Here is a 17732-nt window from a genome sequence, read left to right as displayed (position 1 = left end):
AACACGAGACAGCACGAAAAAAGAGATAAAAAGATGTGAACTGGTCCTTAATCAAGCTAATCTACAGATATCTGTGTGTGTGATTGTGTGTCTGTGGGTGGGGATGAGTGTGGGGCAATTATTGTTACTGGAAACACCAGGCATCAACATTCAAAAGCAATCAACATACATACTTCACACTGGTAGACAGCAGCAGTCACGGGGTGGCTAGGTCATTCAGGCACCATGGTAACATGTTTTTTGATGCCCTCTTCAAGATAGTGTAGCAATGCCTACCAAAGACTTGACAAATGTTCATTTAAAGGACTTAATGGAGCCTCACCTGGAAGTAGCCTCTGTCAATAAAGCAGTAGGTATAACTTGAGGATTTATCAGGGGTATTGATGGTCTTACCTACCACACCCAACGGGGTATCCAACACTTTACCAAATAATTGCGTCAAGAGGGGGGTCACATAAATATACACAAGTATGAAAATTCTAGGGGTATTAGCTTGTGAATGTTTGCCATTTTGTGGTGTTGCTCACAACTTCCACCCAAAACCATCACAGGAAGAGAAGTATGCCTGCTGTTGTAAGGATTGGCTTTCCACTGCATTAACCCCTTGCGCACTGCGTACATTCCCCCACGGTGTGGGCAAATTAATGAGTGGGCGGGATTCGGATGGCCCCTGGCCGTCCTCTGCACACGCCCCCGTGACGTTGGACGGCCAAGGGCCGTCCGAGGCATGCAAGGGGTTAAGGTCAATAAATGTTTGCCACCTTGGTTTACAGTTTAATACATCTGCTTGGTACTGTGTAAGAAAGAAAAAATCTAGAATATATCAGAAATGTAGATATGGGTAAGTAGCTGTCCGTGTAACATGGTGAATACAGGACCCTCATTTCAAGGCTTGTTCTAGTGAAAGGCAAATAAGGTACCACCAGTAGGGGGTCACTAGACTGCCACTGTAAGTGACAAATGATACCACAGAGCCATGGAGAGCAGACAGCAAAAAGACACTTCACCAAAATGGAAAAAGATGCGCTCCAGCTGTAAAAGCTTTAAAAGGTATATTTGAAAGAGGTTGTAAAGGAAATAAAGCAGAAGAACTACATTTACATAGTAGTTAAACAGCTTATGTTCAGTGTGTGATTTTCTTGCATTTGAGCAAAGGGCATTAACTGTTTCCCATCTTACGTGTCCAAAATAATGAAATATACATACATTTCCAATAATGTTTTGACCTTAAATAAGGTAAATACTGAAAATCTGACCCTATTTGGTACTTGAGGTGCAGAATTATGAGCCCTCTATAGGTAACATTGAAAATTGTGTTTTACAATTCATTGTGGATTTAGGGATGATAATGTAGCCTGCAGAAGGAAGGGACCGCCCCCACCTTCATCTCTCCTGTGCCCCATTGCCCTGGTACAGACTGTAATTCCTGACTATGTGCTGCTATTGCAGTAGCTTGCCAGTCATGTGCAACTCAACCTAATGTAAACCTCTGACTTAATGCTCTTTAGTGAGCTAAAGAAAGGAACTCATCATTTTTAGTAGCTCAACCCACAAAATCCAGCATATTTAAGGGCTCGTGGGACCGCACATCATTATCCCTCAAGGGTAGAAATGTTTACGATCTCATGGAATCCATTTTTTTAGAATGTATGCCAATAAGTCAGATGTCAGCGAATCATTACCTCTGCTAAATGATGGATGTAGCCACCAAATCATAGACAACAATGCTGAGAAAATGATCAAAAAGATGTTTTCTGAGGTAGCCATGCTGTATGGGTCTATTTTTTGTTTTAGCTTTTGCCTGTTCTGACAGAAATTCTTCAAACCAATAAATGGTTAGCACACTTACCCCCGTCAAGCAAGGGAGAAAAGTTTCACACACTGATCACAAATACATCTAATGGTCTTAGGAATACATTCCGCACTCTATTCAAGACCGGTATCAATTCTTTACTTACATCTCACCTCACTTACCCTGAAGCAAAAGCTTAATTGTAAATCTTTGAGTGGGTCTGGATACCTCACAGTTAACAAGTAAGTTTAAATTTGACATTGTAAGTCATTGAGATTGAAAATATTACTAATGGCATTGGCTGGCATAATGATAAGCCTTAGCAATCAAACATGAGTTGAAATATTTGGGCTGTTATTGGTCAAACCAGAGATTTTTAAATTTATGTTTAACCATAATAGCATTGGATTGACATGGCTAGTATTGGCAATGAAGAAAAATAAAGGAAATCAATTTACATACATTTTAAACAGTTGTACTGGTGGCTACTTCTCAATTGGTTGGGTAATACAAAGAGTTTCTTTTTATGAGAATTAATACTGTGCACTCATGTGTCCTACTCTATAATTTATTTCTTTAATGTTAATAGCTGTCTTTCCAAGGTGAAGCCATTCATTTTCATGAACATCATGGCACAGTAGAGACATTTAAGCCTTCATTTACAGAAGTTAAGAAGGTGACCAAAGTAATATGACACATGAAAGTTGTTTACTTTTCATTACACACATTTTTTGTATCTAGAGAAAAGACATGTAGCCACATCACTCCTCTGCGTGTACAATACATGTTCATTACCATCACCAAAACACTGGTGCTCATTTTGCACAATTTCATGGGGAAAAATATGTGGAAATGGCGTTTTGGCATGTTATGTTTCATGTGTATCTAAATGTGAGATTAATTTACAATAACCTAATGCTGCAACAAAATATTTTTCTTAAATTGGCCAACCTAACCTAATGCGATCCATAGGCATCACTATGGTCACAGTTTAGAGAGGGATAGTTAGAGGTGCTAATTGTGACATAGATGAGGTGTTCACAATAATTGTGTTTCAGACAAGCACATTTTTCTTGACTCTTTACATTTGTACATACACTACTTTCCATAAATTATTTACCCATACCATTCTTGGATATATCCAACATAATCCTACACTCACTCAAGATGGATGCCGTACTAAGACAACAAAGAAGAAGGTTAGCCTTATGTATTATGGTGGATGCATTCTCACAATAGCTCGTGACATGAACCAGAATTAAATGATGGTGAAAATGTCAAGAATATTTAGAGATACCAGCATGGAGTACTAATGCGTCCAGATCATTTGGCTGCTTGCTCTTTTCTATGGAGCCTGCTGAACTGAAGCCTTTGGAACCGGTTTCAGGTTTCACCTGGAAACTTGAATGGATTAAAGTACTGAAATTGTCCTGTCTTTATCATTGAACTTTTGGACTCCTGGATTATTTTTTCACTGTGAACATTTTATCTATTGAAAGGTATCAGAAAAAAGACAATAGCCTTTTTAAATGAATAGACGGAATCATAGGAAACATTGACGCAACAGTTTTCTATAAGACTTTTTCTTAAATGGAGTTCCTACACGGTGAACACCAAAGGAGCCCATCTAATATCCTTTTTCATGGATGAGTATCTGACTTATGTCCATGTGTTTAATCAGGAACTGGACAGCTTAGTCATTATTGCTTATCTGCAGATAGAGGTACAATTGTGATCATATGTTACCCAGATATATCCCTAAAGAAATAACAGTGATTCTAAATTGTATCTTTTATCTTGTAGGATCATAGGCAGTTGTCGCTAAGCAGCAGTAGACTCCCTCACTGGTCCACGCAGCAAGCTGCCATTTCAGTAGGTGTTTCTGTTCTTAATTTCCCTTTTCTCCCAGTATTGCCATGTGTTCATATTATTGAAAACCTACAGTGGCATGGTAAGTAAATTGGAGAAGCTTCTGGCTCCTAACATTATTGCGGACATGGTGAGTTGTATTCAGAGCGTTTAGTATTTTATGTTTTGTGCATGGCTTCATAAATGTAGTGGCTAAAGCCTTAAGACATGTTGTGAACAAACCACCTGGGTAGAAGATAGAATTAATGGGAAAAGAGCACAAACTAAAAACTTAAAGGGAAGGAAATCATTTTCATTAGGACACGGCTGAATTTGCGATGCATGAAATCTCCTATTGTTGGATTCAATACTGAAAATCACACAGTTTGTATAGGACTAACTAAATTACTATTCAGTTGACGTACTGGCTGGTATTAACACAATCATTAACATCAACTTCAAACTGTGTGCACTCGCATTAGCCGTGCACTGAACCTTTTCACATAACAAATTTTTTTATTACACTATAAAGGACTTTTGCAATAGGGGTCTTGGCCAACCTCAACAATTAAGATTTTGATGCTCTCATGAGTTTAGAAAAATGAATACATCACATGCATGGCTAAGTGATACATAAAGGAAGATTACCTTACAATGTAATGAGCAGTGTAAATCAACATTATCATTGATTTCTTAAAATGTGACATGCCTCCATCTACCAGAAACCTATATATAGCACAGAGAAGAATCACAAGTCATACCAATTAATGTGAATAAACTGAATTTGTTGGTTTCAGCACCCTTTCTGCATCTAGTCCAAAGCCTGAGAGTACCAGCTCATCACACATCACTATTAGAAATAAGCACTGCTACTTTAAAATGCTATTTGGCGCATGGTTGCAATTCAAATGTGCCTCAATTAAGAAGATGTTATTGCCCTATTTATCAAATTAACTGGATGCACAGATTGGTAGATCTGAATTAGTTATTGAACTCGATATAGGACCTGCTTCTCTAATGGTTTTAGACAACTAGGTCAGCCCCAGCAAAATTGTAAGGAATCTTTGTAAGCCTATATGTGTGCTTCAGGAATCTATAGTATTTACGACCATCAGTGATCAGGACGAGTGAGGTGAACAGCGCAATGTGGAAATAATCAGCCTGGCTTTGATTAGAGTAGAGCTTTGTCTTTCTTGATAACATGTCATTCGTGTCACAAAAATCTTCAAAAAAGTTTGATATCAAGCAACTTCCTGTATAGTATAGCCCTCAATTACAAAAAAAAAATAGCATGTACTTTAGGTATATTGGAATACTGCAATATCTTTAATATGCACTTCGATAACAGTGTTCAAAAGTGCTTCAAGATCAGCACCCAAGAAAGGACCTCTCCATTGAAGGTATCAGTGTGGTAAGATTCTGTTCTATCCTCTTAATTTTCAGTTGTCTAATAAATGGCCTGTTTTGTTTCATAAGGAGGAGCAATATAATTACAAATAAAATATTGACTTTTTAGTAATTAAAAATGTAAAAAAATATTTCCTAATGTCTGCAGTGTGCATTGATATTTGGTATGGAAATGCTCATTAGGAAATTAATCAATATCTTTCCACACTTATTGTATTTAAATATTCCCATTTTTGTTTAGCTGTTAAAGGATTTAAAATGATGGCTACAATTTTGAACTCTGATCTCACCTTCACGTCGGTCTCCAACCTTCACGAGGTCTGACTCTTGGCTTGGCTCACTGGTACCATAAATATTAATGGCTCGAACTCTGAATTTATACTCTCGGTCGGACTGCAGGTTTGTGATGTTATACGAAGTACTGCGACAGGCGGCAAGATCTGCATATTTTTTATCCACTGAGTCCCAACCTTCCAATGTGTAGGACTGTACCACGCTGCCACCATCATAAGAAGAGCCATACCAAGACAATGTAAGGGAGGAGCTACGTATATCTGAGGCACATGGCTGCCCTGCTGGAGGGTCGGGTCGATCTGCAAAATTTAAAAAACCAAATATTAAGTTCTATATTTTTTTCAGTTTTGGAAATTCACACTCACATGTTAATGGGTGAAAAACAGTACATCGGAAAGTGATGCATATTTTGCACAATGGAACAGCTTACAAAACCATGCTACACAATGAATTTCTATTTGCAGCTTGTTCCAGAAAAACTACAACAGTAGAACAAAAGTGCAAATGACAAATGACAAAATACAGGTAAGTTATCAAAAGCAGATACAAAACATAATGGGTGTGAGTTCACTTTATAACACATGTAATCTTCAAACAGGTGCATTAAGTATACCACAACTAATTGCTTAAATATTTAGCAATGTAAGTTCAGAACTTATTCCACTCTCTTCCTATATATTTTAAGACTGGAAATATCATGGCAGGAGATGCCATGAGCTTGGAGACTTGAAGTGTGATAAGAAGTCTTTTAATCCTACGTGATCAAGCAAAGGACTTCAGCATCTTGTGAATCCTATAACAAGGGTAATTGTAAAAAAAAAAAATGTTGATATCGTCTCATCATAATCTTTATACAAAAGAGCATTTTCCAAATTTGTGGTTTGTTTCTCAAAAGTTTTTGTTTGTATTCCAAAAATCAAATTTCCTGACTGCATTTTATGTGGAGTGTTTTGATACTAAAGAACTATTTGAGAAATATACATTGTAAATGTAGCACAAAGCAATGGTTTGTTCAGCAACACGTTCAATGAAAATGGCTAGGTTTTCTAGTATGATTACTTGCCATTACGAGATTTGATTTCTTTTAAAACTAACTTCCACTTTAAAGGGAAACTTTCACTAAAAACAACCATTTAGCTACAAGGACTCTGAGAAATTTTCAAAAATTGCCCATTGTCTCAAAACCCAACATTGATTGGTTTGCCGGATGGAAATGAGTGACATGTGGTAAAGGAGGGGTACAGCAGCGTTGTTCCTGGCTAGTTCCCTTCAACACATTTTTAAACAAAGAACGCCAAAAGCTTTCTCATGTATTTGTTCTTCTCCTTTCATCTACCAGCGTTTAAAGACAGATTACTTGTTTTATTGTTGCAATGATCATATCTGAAGAAGAGCTAGTTCAGAATGGCTTAAAGAAGGAAATTGACTAGGGACACAAGAGCATCTATGCTAGGAGTTAAGATATTTAAGAGACTTCTGGCGTTTGTTTTGAAACAGACAGATGGCCTTCATGTGTCTCTTCGATATGAAGTGATCCGATGTTCAATCACCAGTGCTGCCAGATATACTGGACTTCATGGCTGAAAACTGGAACACTGAGGCTTAATCTACTTTGAACTAATGGTTTTGGTAATGGCTATGATTACATTTTTAACAACATACTGTAAAATAATGTTGGGAAGCAGTATAAGATTGTACTGTGGTGTTTGTGAAGCCAAGGGTGCTGACACAGTACAGTTAAGCAGTATAATTGAGCCTATCACTGTTGGGGTGCCAGCGCTATGAAAAATAAATAAAAATAAAGATAGGCATTAAGTTTTTCCGGTACATGTACCTCTTTGGGCACTCTTGCAAACTATGGGCCAGATTTAGAGCTTGGTGGCTAGGATTCGCCATCACAAACATGATGGATGTCCGGTCTACTTCATTACACATTCCATAGGAAAATATGCACTTGATATACGGTGGAAAAGATATTGGTCGCATTTGTGATGGAGTATACAATCCACCAAACTCTAAATTAGGTCATATATGTTGTTTGGTTATTCGGGGACATACATCGTTGCAAACCCCTGCATCAATATCTTATTTTAGCCTGAAGATATAATGAAAAATGCAGATAGTTGTCATTTTATTAACATATTTGCTATATATTCTGTTGCATTTCTCAAATGCAAAAACACTAATTGTCCTGGGGTCCAGAAGGAAGAAAAGAACTGTATAGAAAAAAAGAGTCTGGTCTCGAAGAGAGATAGATGTTGGAAAACTGTCCACTTAAAGTAGTCCCTTTGAAGGACGGTTTCCCTCACACACCAGAGGTGTCATGCTTCATCATGGGAATACCTCCTCACATCACAACCTAGTTGTGATGCGGGCTACAACCCCCTCGCTGCGAGGGAGGAGCTCAGGGATCTTTTTCAAAGTGAAGAAAGGGGTATCTAAAACCCTGTATGAGCAGTTGTGCGAGTATGAAGTAGTGCAGTGCTAACTAAACTGTGGTGCAGGAGAAAGTGACTAAAACTAGCTACGCAGTAAGCCTATCAAATTGTATTATCGCTTCCAGGTGCCAGGATTAAAAACACAATGTAAATAGTGTAGCTGCCACAATTAGAGGTAGCTGCACTCTCGAGTGATCAACATGTTTCAGCCGTATTTGAACTATAGTAGTTTCATGGCTTTCATCAGGATCATCGAAAAGCTACTGCATGAGACTATACAAAAAAGGTGAGTAAAAACAAGAAATATTAAAGAGACAAGTTGCAAAAGGTGTCACCAGTGATCATGCTGATCCGTAGATTCACTGGTGTACCTGCATCAGTCAGGTGTATCGATCGCATCTGTAGACTGTAAATGGCTTTAAATACAGACGCCGGTCCCACCGCAGACTAGTTGCATGTGGAGCTGTCAGGCATCAGGAACTGCTCCTCCCACCACCCCTCCCTGATAGCATGGCAGAGGTGGTAGGAGGGAATGTGGGAGGAGTTAGGCTTTTCATCCCAACCTCTCTCCCACCTCCTTGCCTCCCGCGACTGAAAAAAGTGGTTCAAGTTGTTGGCATAGCTAGGGTAGAACTATGGACACCCATGGCTTCCCGTAGCTCCTAGCTAAGCCTTACCCACCAGCATTATCCATGGGTGCACCTGGAAGTGGCTAGGGAATCCTTCCAAGGTCCAACTGATGTGGGTGATATTAAAAAGGCAGCTCGGAAGACAGCACCAGACTGCCCCATTCAGGAGTTTGCTGATCCCAAGTAAGAATGAATGGGGCACTGGCAAACTCCCTCACAGGGGCCCCAGGCAGCAATGGAGGCCCTCTCCCCAATTTTGTTTAAAAGGAAGACCTATTCACAAAAATGTATATGTATGTGTATTTTATATATATACACACACACACACACACACACACACACACGCATACACACATGCACACACACATATACATGTGATTGGGGCATCTGGTAGCATCTATACATCGTAAGGGCAGCCAAGGGGCTAAGGAAGGTGTAAGTATCAGTAAAAGGGGGGAACTTCAGGAGCATTACGGAAGAGCCTCGACGTGAAAAAAGAGAATCCATTTTGTATGTGGAAGAGGTGTTATGTGATGCCACCCACCCTACATTTGGTCTATTCGGTCACTATTCTTGTACCGAAAATATTTTCAGCCACAAACTACAATCAAGTGTTTGTGTGATTTATCGGTTTGATTTTAATCTGGAGGCTCAGAGGATCAATGTATCCACAGCTGGACTTTGTGTTTGACAAGTCACAAGTTCAAATGCTCATTCTTATTGGGCACCAATCAAAGTTGTAATTACAACACCAATAGCCTGCTTCAAAAGAGATTACATTTTGCAAATATTTATTCAAATTTCATTATGATAAATATCCCCCCTTAGTCACAAAAACATATTTTGCTAACATTTAGGCACATTGGCATTTTATGAACAATGTTGTTGCATACAGTTTTAAATTGCTGATTGTAGTAATCGAAGTGTTCATTTTTAAAAAAGCTAGACAAAATGAGGGTCACAAAATTCTAACTATTTATTTATGAGGGGGGAAACATTCAGATTCTCCTTAGTGGCAGTGAGATCACAAAGGCTTATGACTGCTTACATTTTCACCTTGGCTGGTCCATAAAATCAGATACAAATTTACAAACAACATCATTGGATGCGAAAAAGTGAAGATTGTCTTTAAGCATTCAGTTAGAAACCTCTAGGATGTTTGCAACTTCTAGGTGTAATAGTCCTGGACCATGGAGAAAATTCAGACACAGGGGACAGATTCTCAAGCTTCTTCGGTGTGTGTCCCTGCAGCCATAATACTTGCCTTTTCAAACTGCAGTTAGCTTCCTTTAAAGGATTAGCAGAAAATATCATGGTTTCCTAGTATGATGCCAAGCTCCTCTCGCTTGGGAAGACCAACACCTTCATACATTAGAAGAGTGAATGTAGATAGTAAATGTAACCCTATCATATGCTTCTTATTCTCAAGGTGCACCTCACAGTAGCTAAATCAGAGATATTCCAAAACTATTATCCTCTAGAAAATGTTTCCTCAGCTCAAATAATTCCCAGTAGCATATATTAGACAGTAAGAACTTTAATAGCAAGATGTTAAATCAGGAAGACAAACAATGCTTTTAGAAGGTTTATCTATGGCAAACAGCACAGGAACAAAACTCACAGCTCACAGTGAATTGAAAAGCTTGAGTTTTGATCATAGAGTTTTTGGTTTCCAAATGGAAACATCTATTACATTGTAGTGCCTTTACAATGCAGTCAGTACCACAAGTGCGACGTTACCACAGGTTCCTTTCCAACACAAGTCATTACAAAGACTTGCTTTAGGGAATGCGGTGTTTGACTGGTGTTGGATTTTAAGTTAAACACCTTCCCTACTGATACACCGACTGGAGTTGGAATAGTAATTTAAACTATTCGAAAGTCCAGCGCTTCGCTAAAGCAAGTCGTTGTAATGACTTGCGTTGTAATGGAACTCGTGGTAATGACACCGTCGTGTTGGCATGCATGGGAACAGATGCTATTTGTTTCCAAAAGGTCTTCATTTGGTGTCATACAGGTTAGGAGCCACTCTTCTTCTTCGGTTCCGAACTACAAGATAATCTGTCTCCTGGGTCTCTGGCACATGGAAGGTAGCTCTGTGCACTCTCCTACCCTACTACAGGGCAGCCGCGGTCGGTAGTAGGAGTACCTGCAGGGCGGTGACATTGGGAGAGGGAGGGGCAGGGTGGGGGGTAGTAAACTATGGATTACGGAGGTTTACAGGTAAATTAACATATAAATTAATAAAACGAATTTCGTTACGTGCACTGCTTCGCATTTGGGGATGCAGTGCACACAACGAAATTCGTTTTATTAATTTATATGTTAACTTACCTGTAAATCTCCGTAATCCATAGTTTACTACCCCCCACCCCCCCTGCCCCTCCATTTCCCCACGTCACTGCCCTGCAGGTACTCCTACTACCGACCGCGGCTGCTACAGGGAACAACAAGGAACCAACGGCCAGACTTTCCACGAGACAATAGCCGACAGCAATAGCATTAATAAGGGATACTCACAGGTTGCATGATCACCCTTGTGACAGTCGTGCCTTCCCTTTACCATCTTAAATTATGGTTATGTTATGTGGATTAAGGATTGTATATCCACGTGCTATGTTTTTATCTATGTCATGTGGTTGGTGTTGTCATTGCTAGTGGTGTAATTAGGGGGATAAAATGGCGTTCTGTGTCACTTACACTATGCATGATTTTGGTGAAATTATGCCAGTGTACACCAACTGGTGTAATTTCAAGCAATATCGCGCCAATGCAGGACTGTGAATCCCAGGCACGATTATGCATTTATTACTCCCTATAATGCATTATTCTGAGCATAGCTCATTGGGCCATGTGTGTAAATCAATTTAAATGCTAAAAAAAAATCCTACTCAAAGAAATGGCACTTTGCAATTAAACAAAAGAGAGGACATTCTTAGGAATGCGTCTTCGGCAGCCCAAATGAGTGGGTTTTTATGAAAAAATGACAACGATGTGGCAGGTGTTGGCAGTTAACGAATTTCCACATGCTGATTGTTGCACGTGTAACATTAACATCCCCCTCTCCTTATTGTCTCTCTTACGCAGGGCACAAGTCCTAAAAAAAGAAGTGGGGGGACGCTGTCACCGGAAGTGACGTCACAACAGGAATCTCATGAAAAGAAGTGGGGGGACGCTGTCACCGGAAGTGACGTCACAACAGGAATCTCATGAGTATTCATATGCCTTTAGATGACGGGGCATTTCACAGCACTGCTACCCCTATTCTGTTCCTCGATGTCCTTTGCAATCCCCCCTCCCCCCCACTCCCCCGAGGGGGTGCCCCAGTTGCACAACGAAGTGCTCAAAAGTGCACAAGATACAGAAGGACACACATTCCAAGCGTTAACCGCCAACGCCTGCTCGCTCCGCCTCCCAATCACTCCAGCCTGCACACACCACCGGTGCCTCTTAAAGTCTCCAATTACAAATATTAGCATATCTTTGGTAATTTACGGGAAACTTCCCTCCCACCCGGGCTCTCTGCTCACACAATGCTGTCCAGCTTTTGGGCAGGGGGGACGGCGTCCACCCGGAAAAACCTGGTAAAATAAGTGGGGGGACGCCGTCCACCCGCGTGGTACCCCGACTCGAGCCCTGCTCTTACGGAATGTGAACGGGCCTCTTCGTACAAGAAACGATTTGTTTCAAGTTCGGCATTTTTTCACCGCCCCCTCGATACTCAACCCTTCAGGCCCAGATTACATCACACTCTCGGCCTAACTGGAGAGGTAGGATTCTTTTATTCAGTCCACTACTCCTAGAATAGATTTACCTGTATATGCCTGCAGAATCGGTTCAAACTCTTGGAAATTATGCAAATCGAAAGTCACTGGCTTTTGTTAACACAACCATCCCCTTTACAAATGATTTATACTGCACACGTGCAAGTCACTTAAATTAGACGAGGAACAATTCTGAAAGACAAATATTGGAAAACCTTTCTTAAACCGGAAAGTCCTTCCAAAACCTCCAAAAGTTGGGATCGGAACACTAATAATTATAATACTGTTGGAAAAGAAATGAAAAAAAACAACTTTATGTACAGCAGTTATAACAATCAATCCTATGAATAGGCGTGAAGCCCCTATCACCAAAGTTGTGTACAACAATTTATGTATATGCTATCATTAAAATGTATATTGCAGTTAAATAAATTATTCTTTACAGTCGTGAAAGCCAAAGAATGATTTTTTCTGAATTGGTAACTTGTTGTATATAGGGTAAACATTCTAAATGGTTAACACTTAATTTAATGAGTTACAGAAAAGTGAAAATAAATTGTTCCCCCAAAGTAGTATATATTTGCAGGTGAGCAGAATTTCAAAAAGTAATCATGTGGCAGGACAACAGTTATTATTCAATGTTTCATTAATGGAAATGAAAGGAAACTACCTTTTTAAAAAAAAAAAAAAAACAATCCGAACTAAAGTGCATTACAAAGCAAACCCAATAGCGGCTCCTCTGCTATGGCGGAGGAGCGTTTCCCGTTGCCTTTGAGCAGCGTAATGGAAAGGAACTATAAAATAATAATCACTTTTAGTTATTATCATTTTATGTTTCCTGGGCGGGGCTGCTCTGCTCATGGAGCATTGCAGTGGAGGAATGGTTTGCCGATTCCTAAGTGCGCAATGACTGTGTGGTCAGCCCTCCCAAACCAGTCATGCACACTTTCCCCGTTCTCCATGCAGGCTGCATTACTCCCTGCATGGAGAACAAGCCCAGGCCCCCATTCCCTGGCTGAGCGTTGAACCAATCACAACACTGAAATGCAGAGCTGTGATTGGTCAGGGGAGCCTGGCTGTTCTTCCTGGCTTCTTGTCACATGAGGAGAGCAGGACCAAGGAGAAGAGACGCAGGACCCAGCGGCAAGGTAAGTGTAAAAACCTTTTTTTTTTTTATTGTCCAACTCCGCTGCCCCCCCCCCCCCCACGACCCCTGACCCCTCCTTGCGCCTGCCCCCGCCCGGCCACCTGCGAGTCATGCCGGCCTCCACTGACCCTGCTACAATAACATAATTTGCTGCCATTAGGAATAAAAAGTCCTTCTTAAAGATGAAACATTTTAGAAACATAAAATGATTCATATACAATTTTCAACCTAGAATGGCACAGCCCAGAGAACAGAATATCAGAAACAGTCCTAATGTATTGGATTCAAAATGGCGGAGTTTGATGCTATGCATAAGGCAATTACAAGGACCCTTGATGCCCTAAGCCAGCATTTCCCAAACTGTGGGTTGGGACTTTGGGGCTCACTGGTGGGTTGTGAGAAGATTTTTAGGGGGATATGAAAGTCCTGGTATAAGTTACATTTAAAGCTAGTCCTTAATTTGTAGCTCTCACCCCAGTTCCAATGGTCAAAATACTTTGTTTACAAAGTAAGTACAACAGGACACCAAGAAACAAGTGCATTCGTGTTCTTAGAGATGTTGGTGTTATCAGCTTTGTCCTTTTCAAACCATGTTATAGCAGCTTAACCACTGACATGCTTCCACGTCTTCACATCTACCCTTATTTGACAAGAACAGGAAGAGCCAAAGTATTTTGACCATTAGCACTGGGGAAGAGTGACCTTTATATCAAGCACAAACTTTAAATGTGACTGACTGACTTAGTCCCACCGACCTTCCAGAATGAACACCATTACATCAAATTGTCTATGTAGCCTATTCACCCTCAGACCCTGAAGGAAGGCACATGCAGCTGATAAGACCAAGACACTGCAAGCTGCAGTCTCAGCCATTCAACTGATCTGCAAAAACGACAGAAAAGCAGATGGTGCACATTTTTTAGGTCAGGAATATCTGTGCATCATCTCTCAAAGCAGATCGATTTCAGCTTCTGCGCAAACAGGGGTCAGAAGCAAACCATGCTCATGGTTTATTTTCTGTAATACAAGGCAAAGTAAGTCAATGGGGCTCAGAAACCTGATTATGTTCTACCAGACTCTGCATAATCGTGTCATAGCGCAACTCCTTGACAATGCACACAGCTGCCTAGTATGCCAGCCAGCAGGGTTGTTATTGCATGCAACAGACTTCATTCTTTACATTAGAAAAACACCCCTGCCCATGTCCATTAAAGCACAAGTTACTACTTGTGTAACAATATATCTGTAAGAGACATTAGTTAGTGATAGATTCCTTACCTTAGAATATCCCCAGGCGTCAGACTGGATCCGGAAAGCTTTGGTAGAAGTACCCCTGCGCGTCAGTAGGTGGCGTCCTGTGGCTCCGCGTCCGCCGCTGGCATCGTACTCGCCGAGATGACGCCACGGAGACTACTTAGGTGCCACCCATGTGCGCTGACGTCAGTTCTGTACACGACTTTCCGCGCCAGGAACGCAGAGCCATGCAAGAAACTGACCACTGGTGCCAAGAAACTACGGCCCTGAAAGGGATGACCTTAACCCTAGAAATCAGGTCGCAGAACGGGGAGGATGGGTGTGGCGGTAAGAAATCTATCATTAACTAATGTCTCTTACAGATATATTGTTACACAAGTAGTAACTTGTGTATCTGAAAGAGACACGTTAGTGATAGATTCCTTACCTTAGAATAGATACCCCAGCAATACCAACCCCGGTGGAGGGTCTGCGAACAGGTTACACCAGAAAGTCACGGAGAACAGAACGGCCAAAGAAGCCGTCTCTCCGGACTTGACTGTCAAGGCAGTAATGCTTGGTAACCGTGTGCAGCGAGGCCCACGTAGCTGCCTGACAAATGTCCTGCAAGGGAACGCCGCGTCCCAAGGCAGTAGTGGCTGCAGTTGCCCTGGTAGAATGGGCACGCAGCCCCACAGGAGGCTCCTTCTTATCCAAGGAGTAACATGCTTTGATGCACAGAGTGACCCACTACGAGATGGTTCGTTTGTGCACAGCCCAACCTTTCTTGGCACCCACATAGCCAACAAAGAGCTGGACATCCACCCGGAAATGCTGTGTACGCTTCAGATAGAATGCGAGCGCACGTTTTGGGTCCAGACGGTGGAGCCTCCTCCTCCCTTGAAGGATGCAGAGGTGGAAAGAAGGTGGGTAAAGTGATGGTATGCCCGATGTGAAAGGACGGGTCCTTAACACCACCTTGTCCGGATGAACAGAAAGGAAAGGAGGTTTGGAAGAAAGAGCCTGGAGCTCACTCACTCTTCTAGCAGAGGTGATAGCCACCAGGAAAGCCGTCTTAAGAGTAAGAAGACGCAAAGGACAGGTATGAAGGGGCTCGAAGGGAGCACACAACAGATAGGTCAAAACAAGATTCAAATCCCATTGAGGCATTATGAACGGCACAGGAGGAAACATGTGCGTAATGCCTTTCAGGAAACGGTGAACAACCGGGGACTTAAAGAGAGAAGGCTGATCTGGAAGTCTCAGAAAGCAAAGATGGCCAAAAGATAACCTTTGGTAGTGCCCTGAGCAGAGCCCTGCTGGGCCAAGGAGAGGAGGAACAGAAGGACCTCAGAAAGAGGGGCAGAAAGGGTATCCACAGACTTTGCTGCGCACCATGCCACAAACTTGTTCCACCGGCAGGCGTATACCGTCTTAGTGGAGGGACGCCTGGTTGCCAGAATGGCATCACAGACTTCGGGAGGAAGATCGAAAGCTGTCAACAGTCGCCGCTCAATCTCCACGCATGGAGGTGGAGGTTGGACAGGTTCGGGTGGAGGACCGTCCCCTGCTGCTGTGACAGAAGATCCTCCCGAAGAGGCAGTCGGATCAGGGGATCGATCGCCATGCTGAGTAGCTCGGGATACCAGTATCTTCGTGCCCAATCCAGAGCCACAAGGATGACTTGGGCCCGGTCGCGCCAAATCTTCTTCAGCACTCTGGGCAGAAGTGGTATAAGTGGAAAGGCATACAATAGACCGCAACTCCACTCGCGACGAAAAGAAATTCCAACGCGCAGAACTGATGACATTGCGCGTTCTCTTCAGTGGCGAATAGATCTAACCAAGGCTCTCCCCACTGCTGAAAGAGACCTTGCACCACGTCCGAGTGCAGACACCATTCGTGATCCATCAAGCAGCGGCGGCTGAGTTCGTCCGCCCTGGCGTTCAGAGAAACTACCAGGTGTTGAACCACCAAGGTAATGCCTTGACGTTCCAGCCATGTACAAGAGGCGCAGAGCCTCCTGACATAGGGTCCACGACCCCACCCCGCCCTGTTTGTTGCAATACCACGTGGCAGTGGTGATGTCCCTGAACACCTGCACCACACTTCCCCAGACAGAGGGAAGGAATGCTTTCAGTGCAAGCCGGATCGTCCGAAGCTCCAAAAGGTTGATATGGAGCTGGGACTCTGCCGGAGACCAGAGTCCTCTGATTTCCGTCTCTCCCAAGTGGCCTTCCCATCCCAGGAGGGATGCATCCGTCACCACTGTGTGCTCCAGTTGGGGAAGGGAGAGAGATCTGCCACTGACCCAATCGCGATTCATGAGCCACCACGGCAATTGTCGTGCAGTGCCCTCCGAGATCTGGACATGATTGGACAGGTTGCCCTGATGCTGCGCCCACTGGAACTTCAGGTCCCACTGCAGAGCCCGCATATGCCATCTGGCATGGTGCACTAGCAGGATGCAGGAGGCCATCAGGCCCAGGAGCCAGAGGGTCATCCGGACTGAAACCCGGGACAGAGGCTGAAAGATCGGAATCATAGCCTGAATATCCTGGACTCGCTGCGCGGGAGGAAAAATCCGAACCAGCGTCGAACCCAGAATCGCTCCGATGAAGGGGAGCTTCTGAGAGGGACTCAGGTGCGACTTAGGCACGTTGATGGAGAACACCAGCAAATGCAGGAGATTGGCCGTAGTCTGAAGGTGGTTGACGACTGCCTGGGGCGAGCCCGCCTTCAACAACCAGTCGTCGAGGTAAGGGAAGACTGACACCCCCAACCTGCGCAGATGAGCTGCGACCACCGTCATCATCTTCGTGAACACCCGAGGGGTGCTGGTAAGGCTGAAGGGGAGAACGGCAAACTGAAAATGCTCCTGGCCTACCGTGAACCTCAGGTAACGCCGGTGGGCCGGCAGGACGGGGATGTGAGAACATGTCAGCATTTTGAACTTCTCCTTCCGGAGGAAGCGATTGACGTTCCGAAGGTCCAAGATGGGGTGCAGGCCCCCTTTGTCCTTCTTGGGGACCAGAAAGTAGTGGAAATAACCACTCCCTACTTCCAGTCCAGGAACCCACTCGATGGCCCCCTTGGCCAAGAGGGCCGTGACTTCCTGCTGGAGAAGTACCAAGTGATCCCCCGACATGCGGTGGCTCTGAGGTGGCATGGCTGGAGGGA

The 17732-nt window shown here is 42.8% G+C and overlaps 1 protein-coding gene across 3 annotated transcripts in view; it reads right to left on the bottom strand.

Moving 5' to 3' along the window:
- Positions 1 to 17732, bottom strand: part of MYLK (myosin light chain kinase) — a 1478514-nt gene that overhangs the window by 149857 nt on the left and 1310925 nt on the right. For all 3 annotated transcript variants that reach the window (XM_085647312.1, XM_085647311.1, XM_085647313.1), the window contains one exon: positions 5338 to 5640. In XM_085647312.1, the coding sequence (XP_085503438.1) occupies positions 5338 to 5640 (303 nt within the window). The remainder of the gene's footprint in view (positions 1 to 5337; positions 5641 to 17732) is intronic.

Source organism: Triturus cristatus, chromosome 3_2 (assembly GCF_964204655.1).
Source record: "Triturus cristatus chromosome 3_2, aTriCri1.1, whole genome shotgun sequence".
Taxonomy (NCBI): Eukaryota; Metazoa; Chordata; class Amphibia; order Caudata; family Salamandridae; genus Triturus; species Triturus cristatus.
The sequence above is the reverse complement of the archived record's forward strand: the minus strand, read 5'-3'. Positions and strand labels throughout refer to the sequence as shown.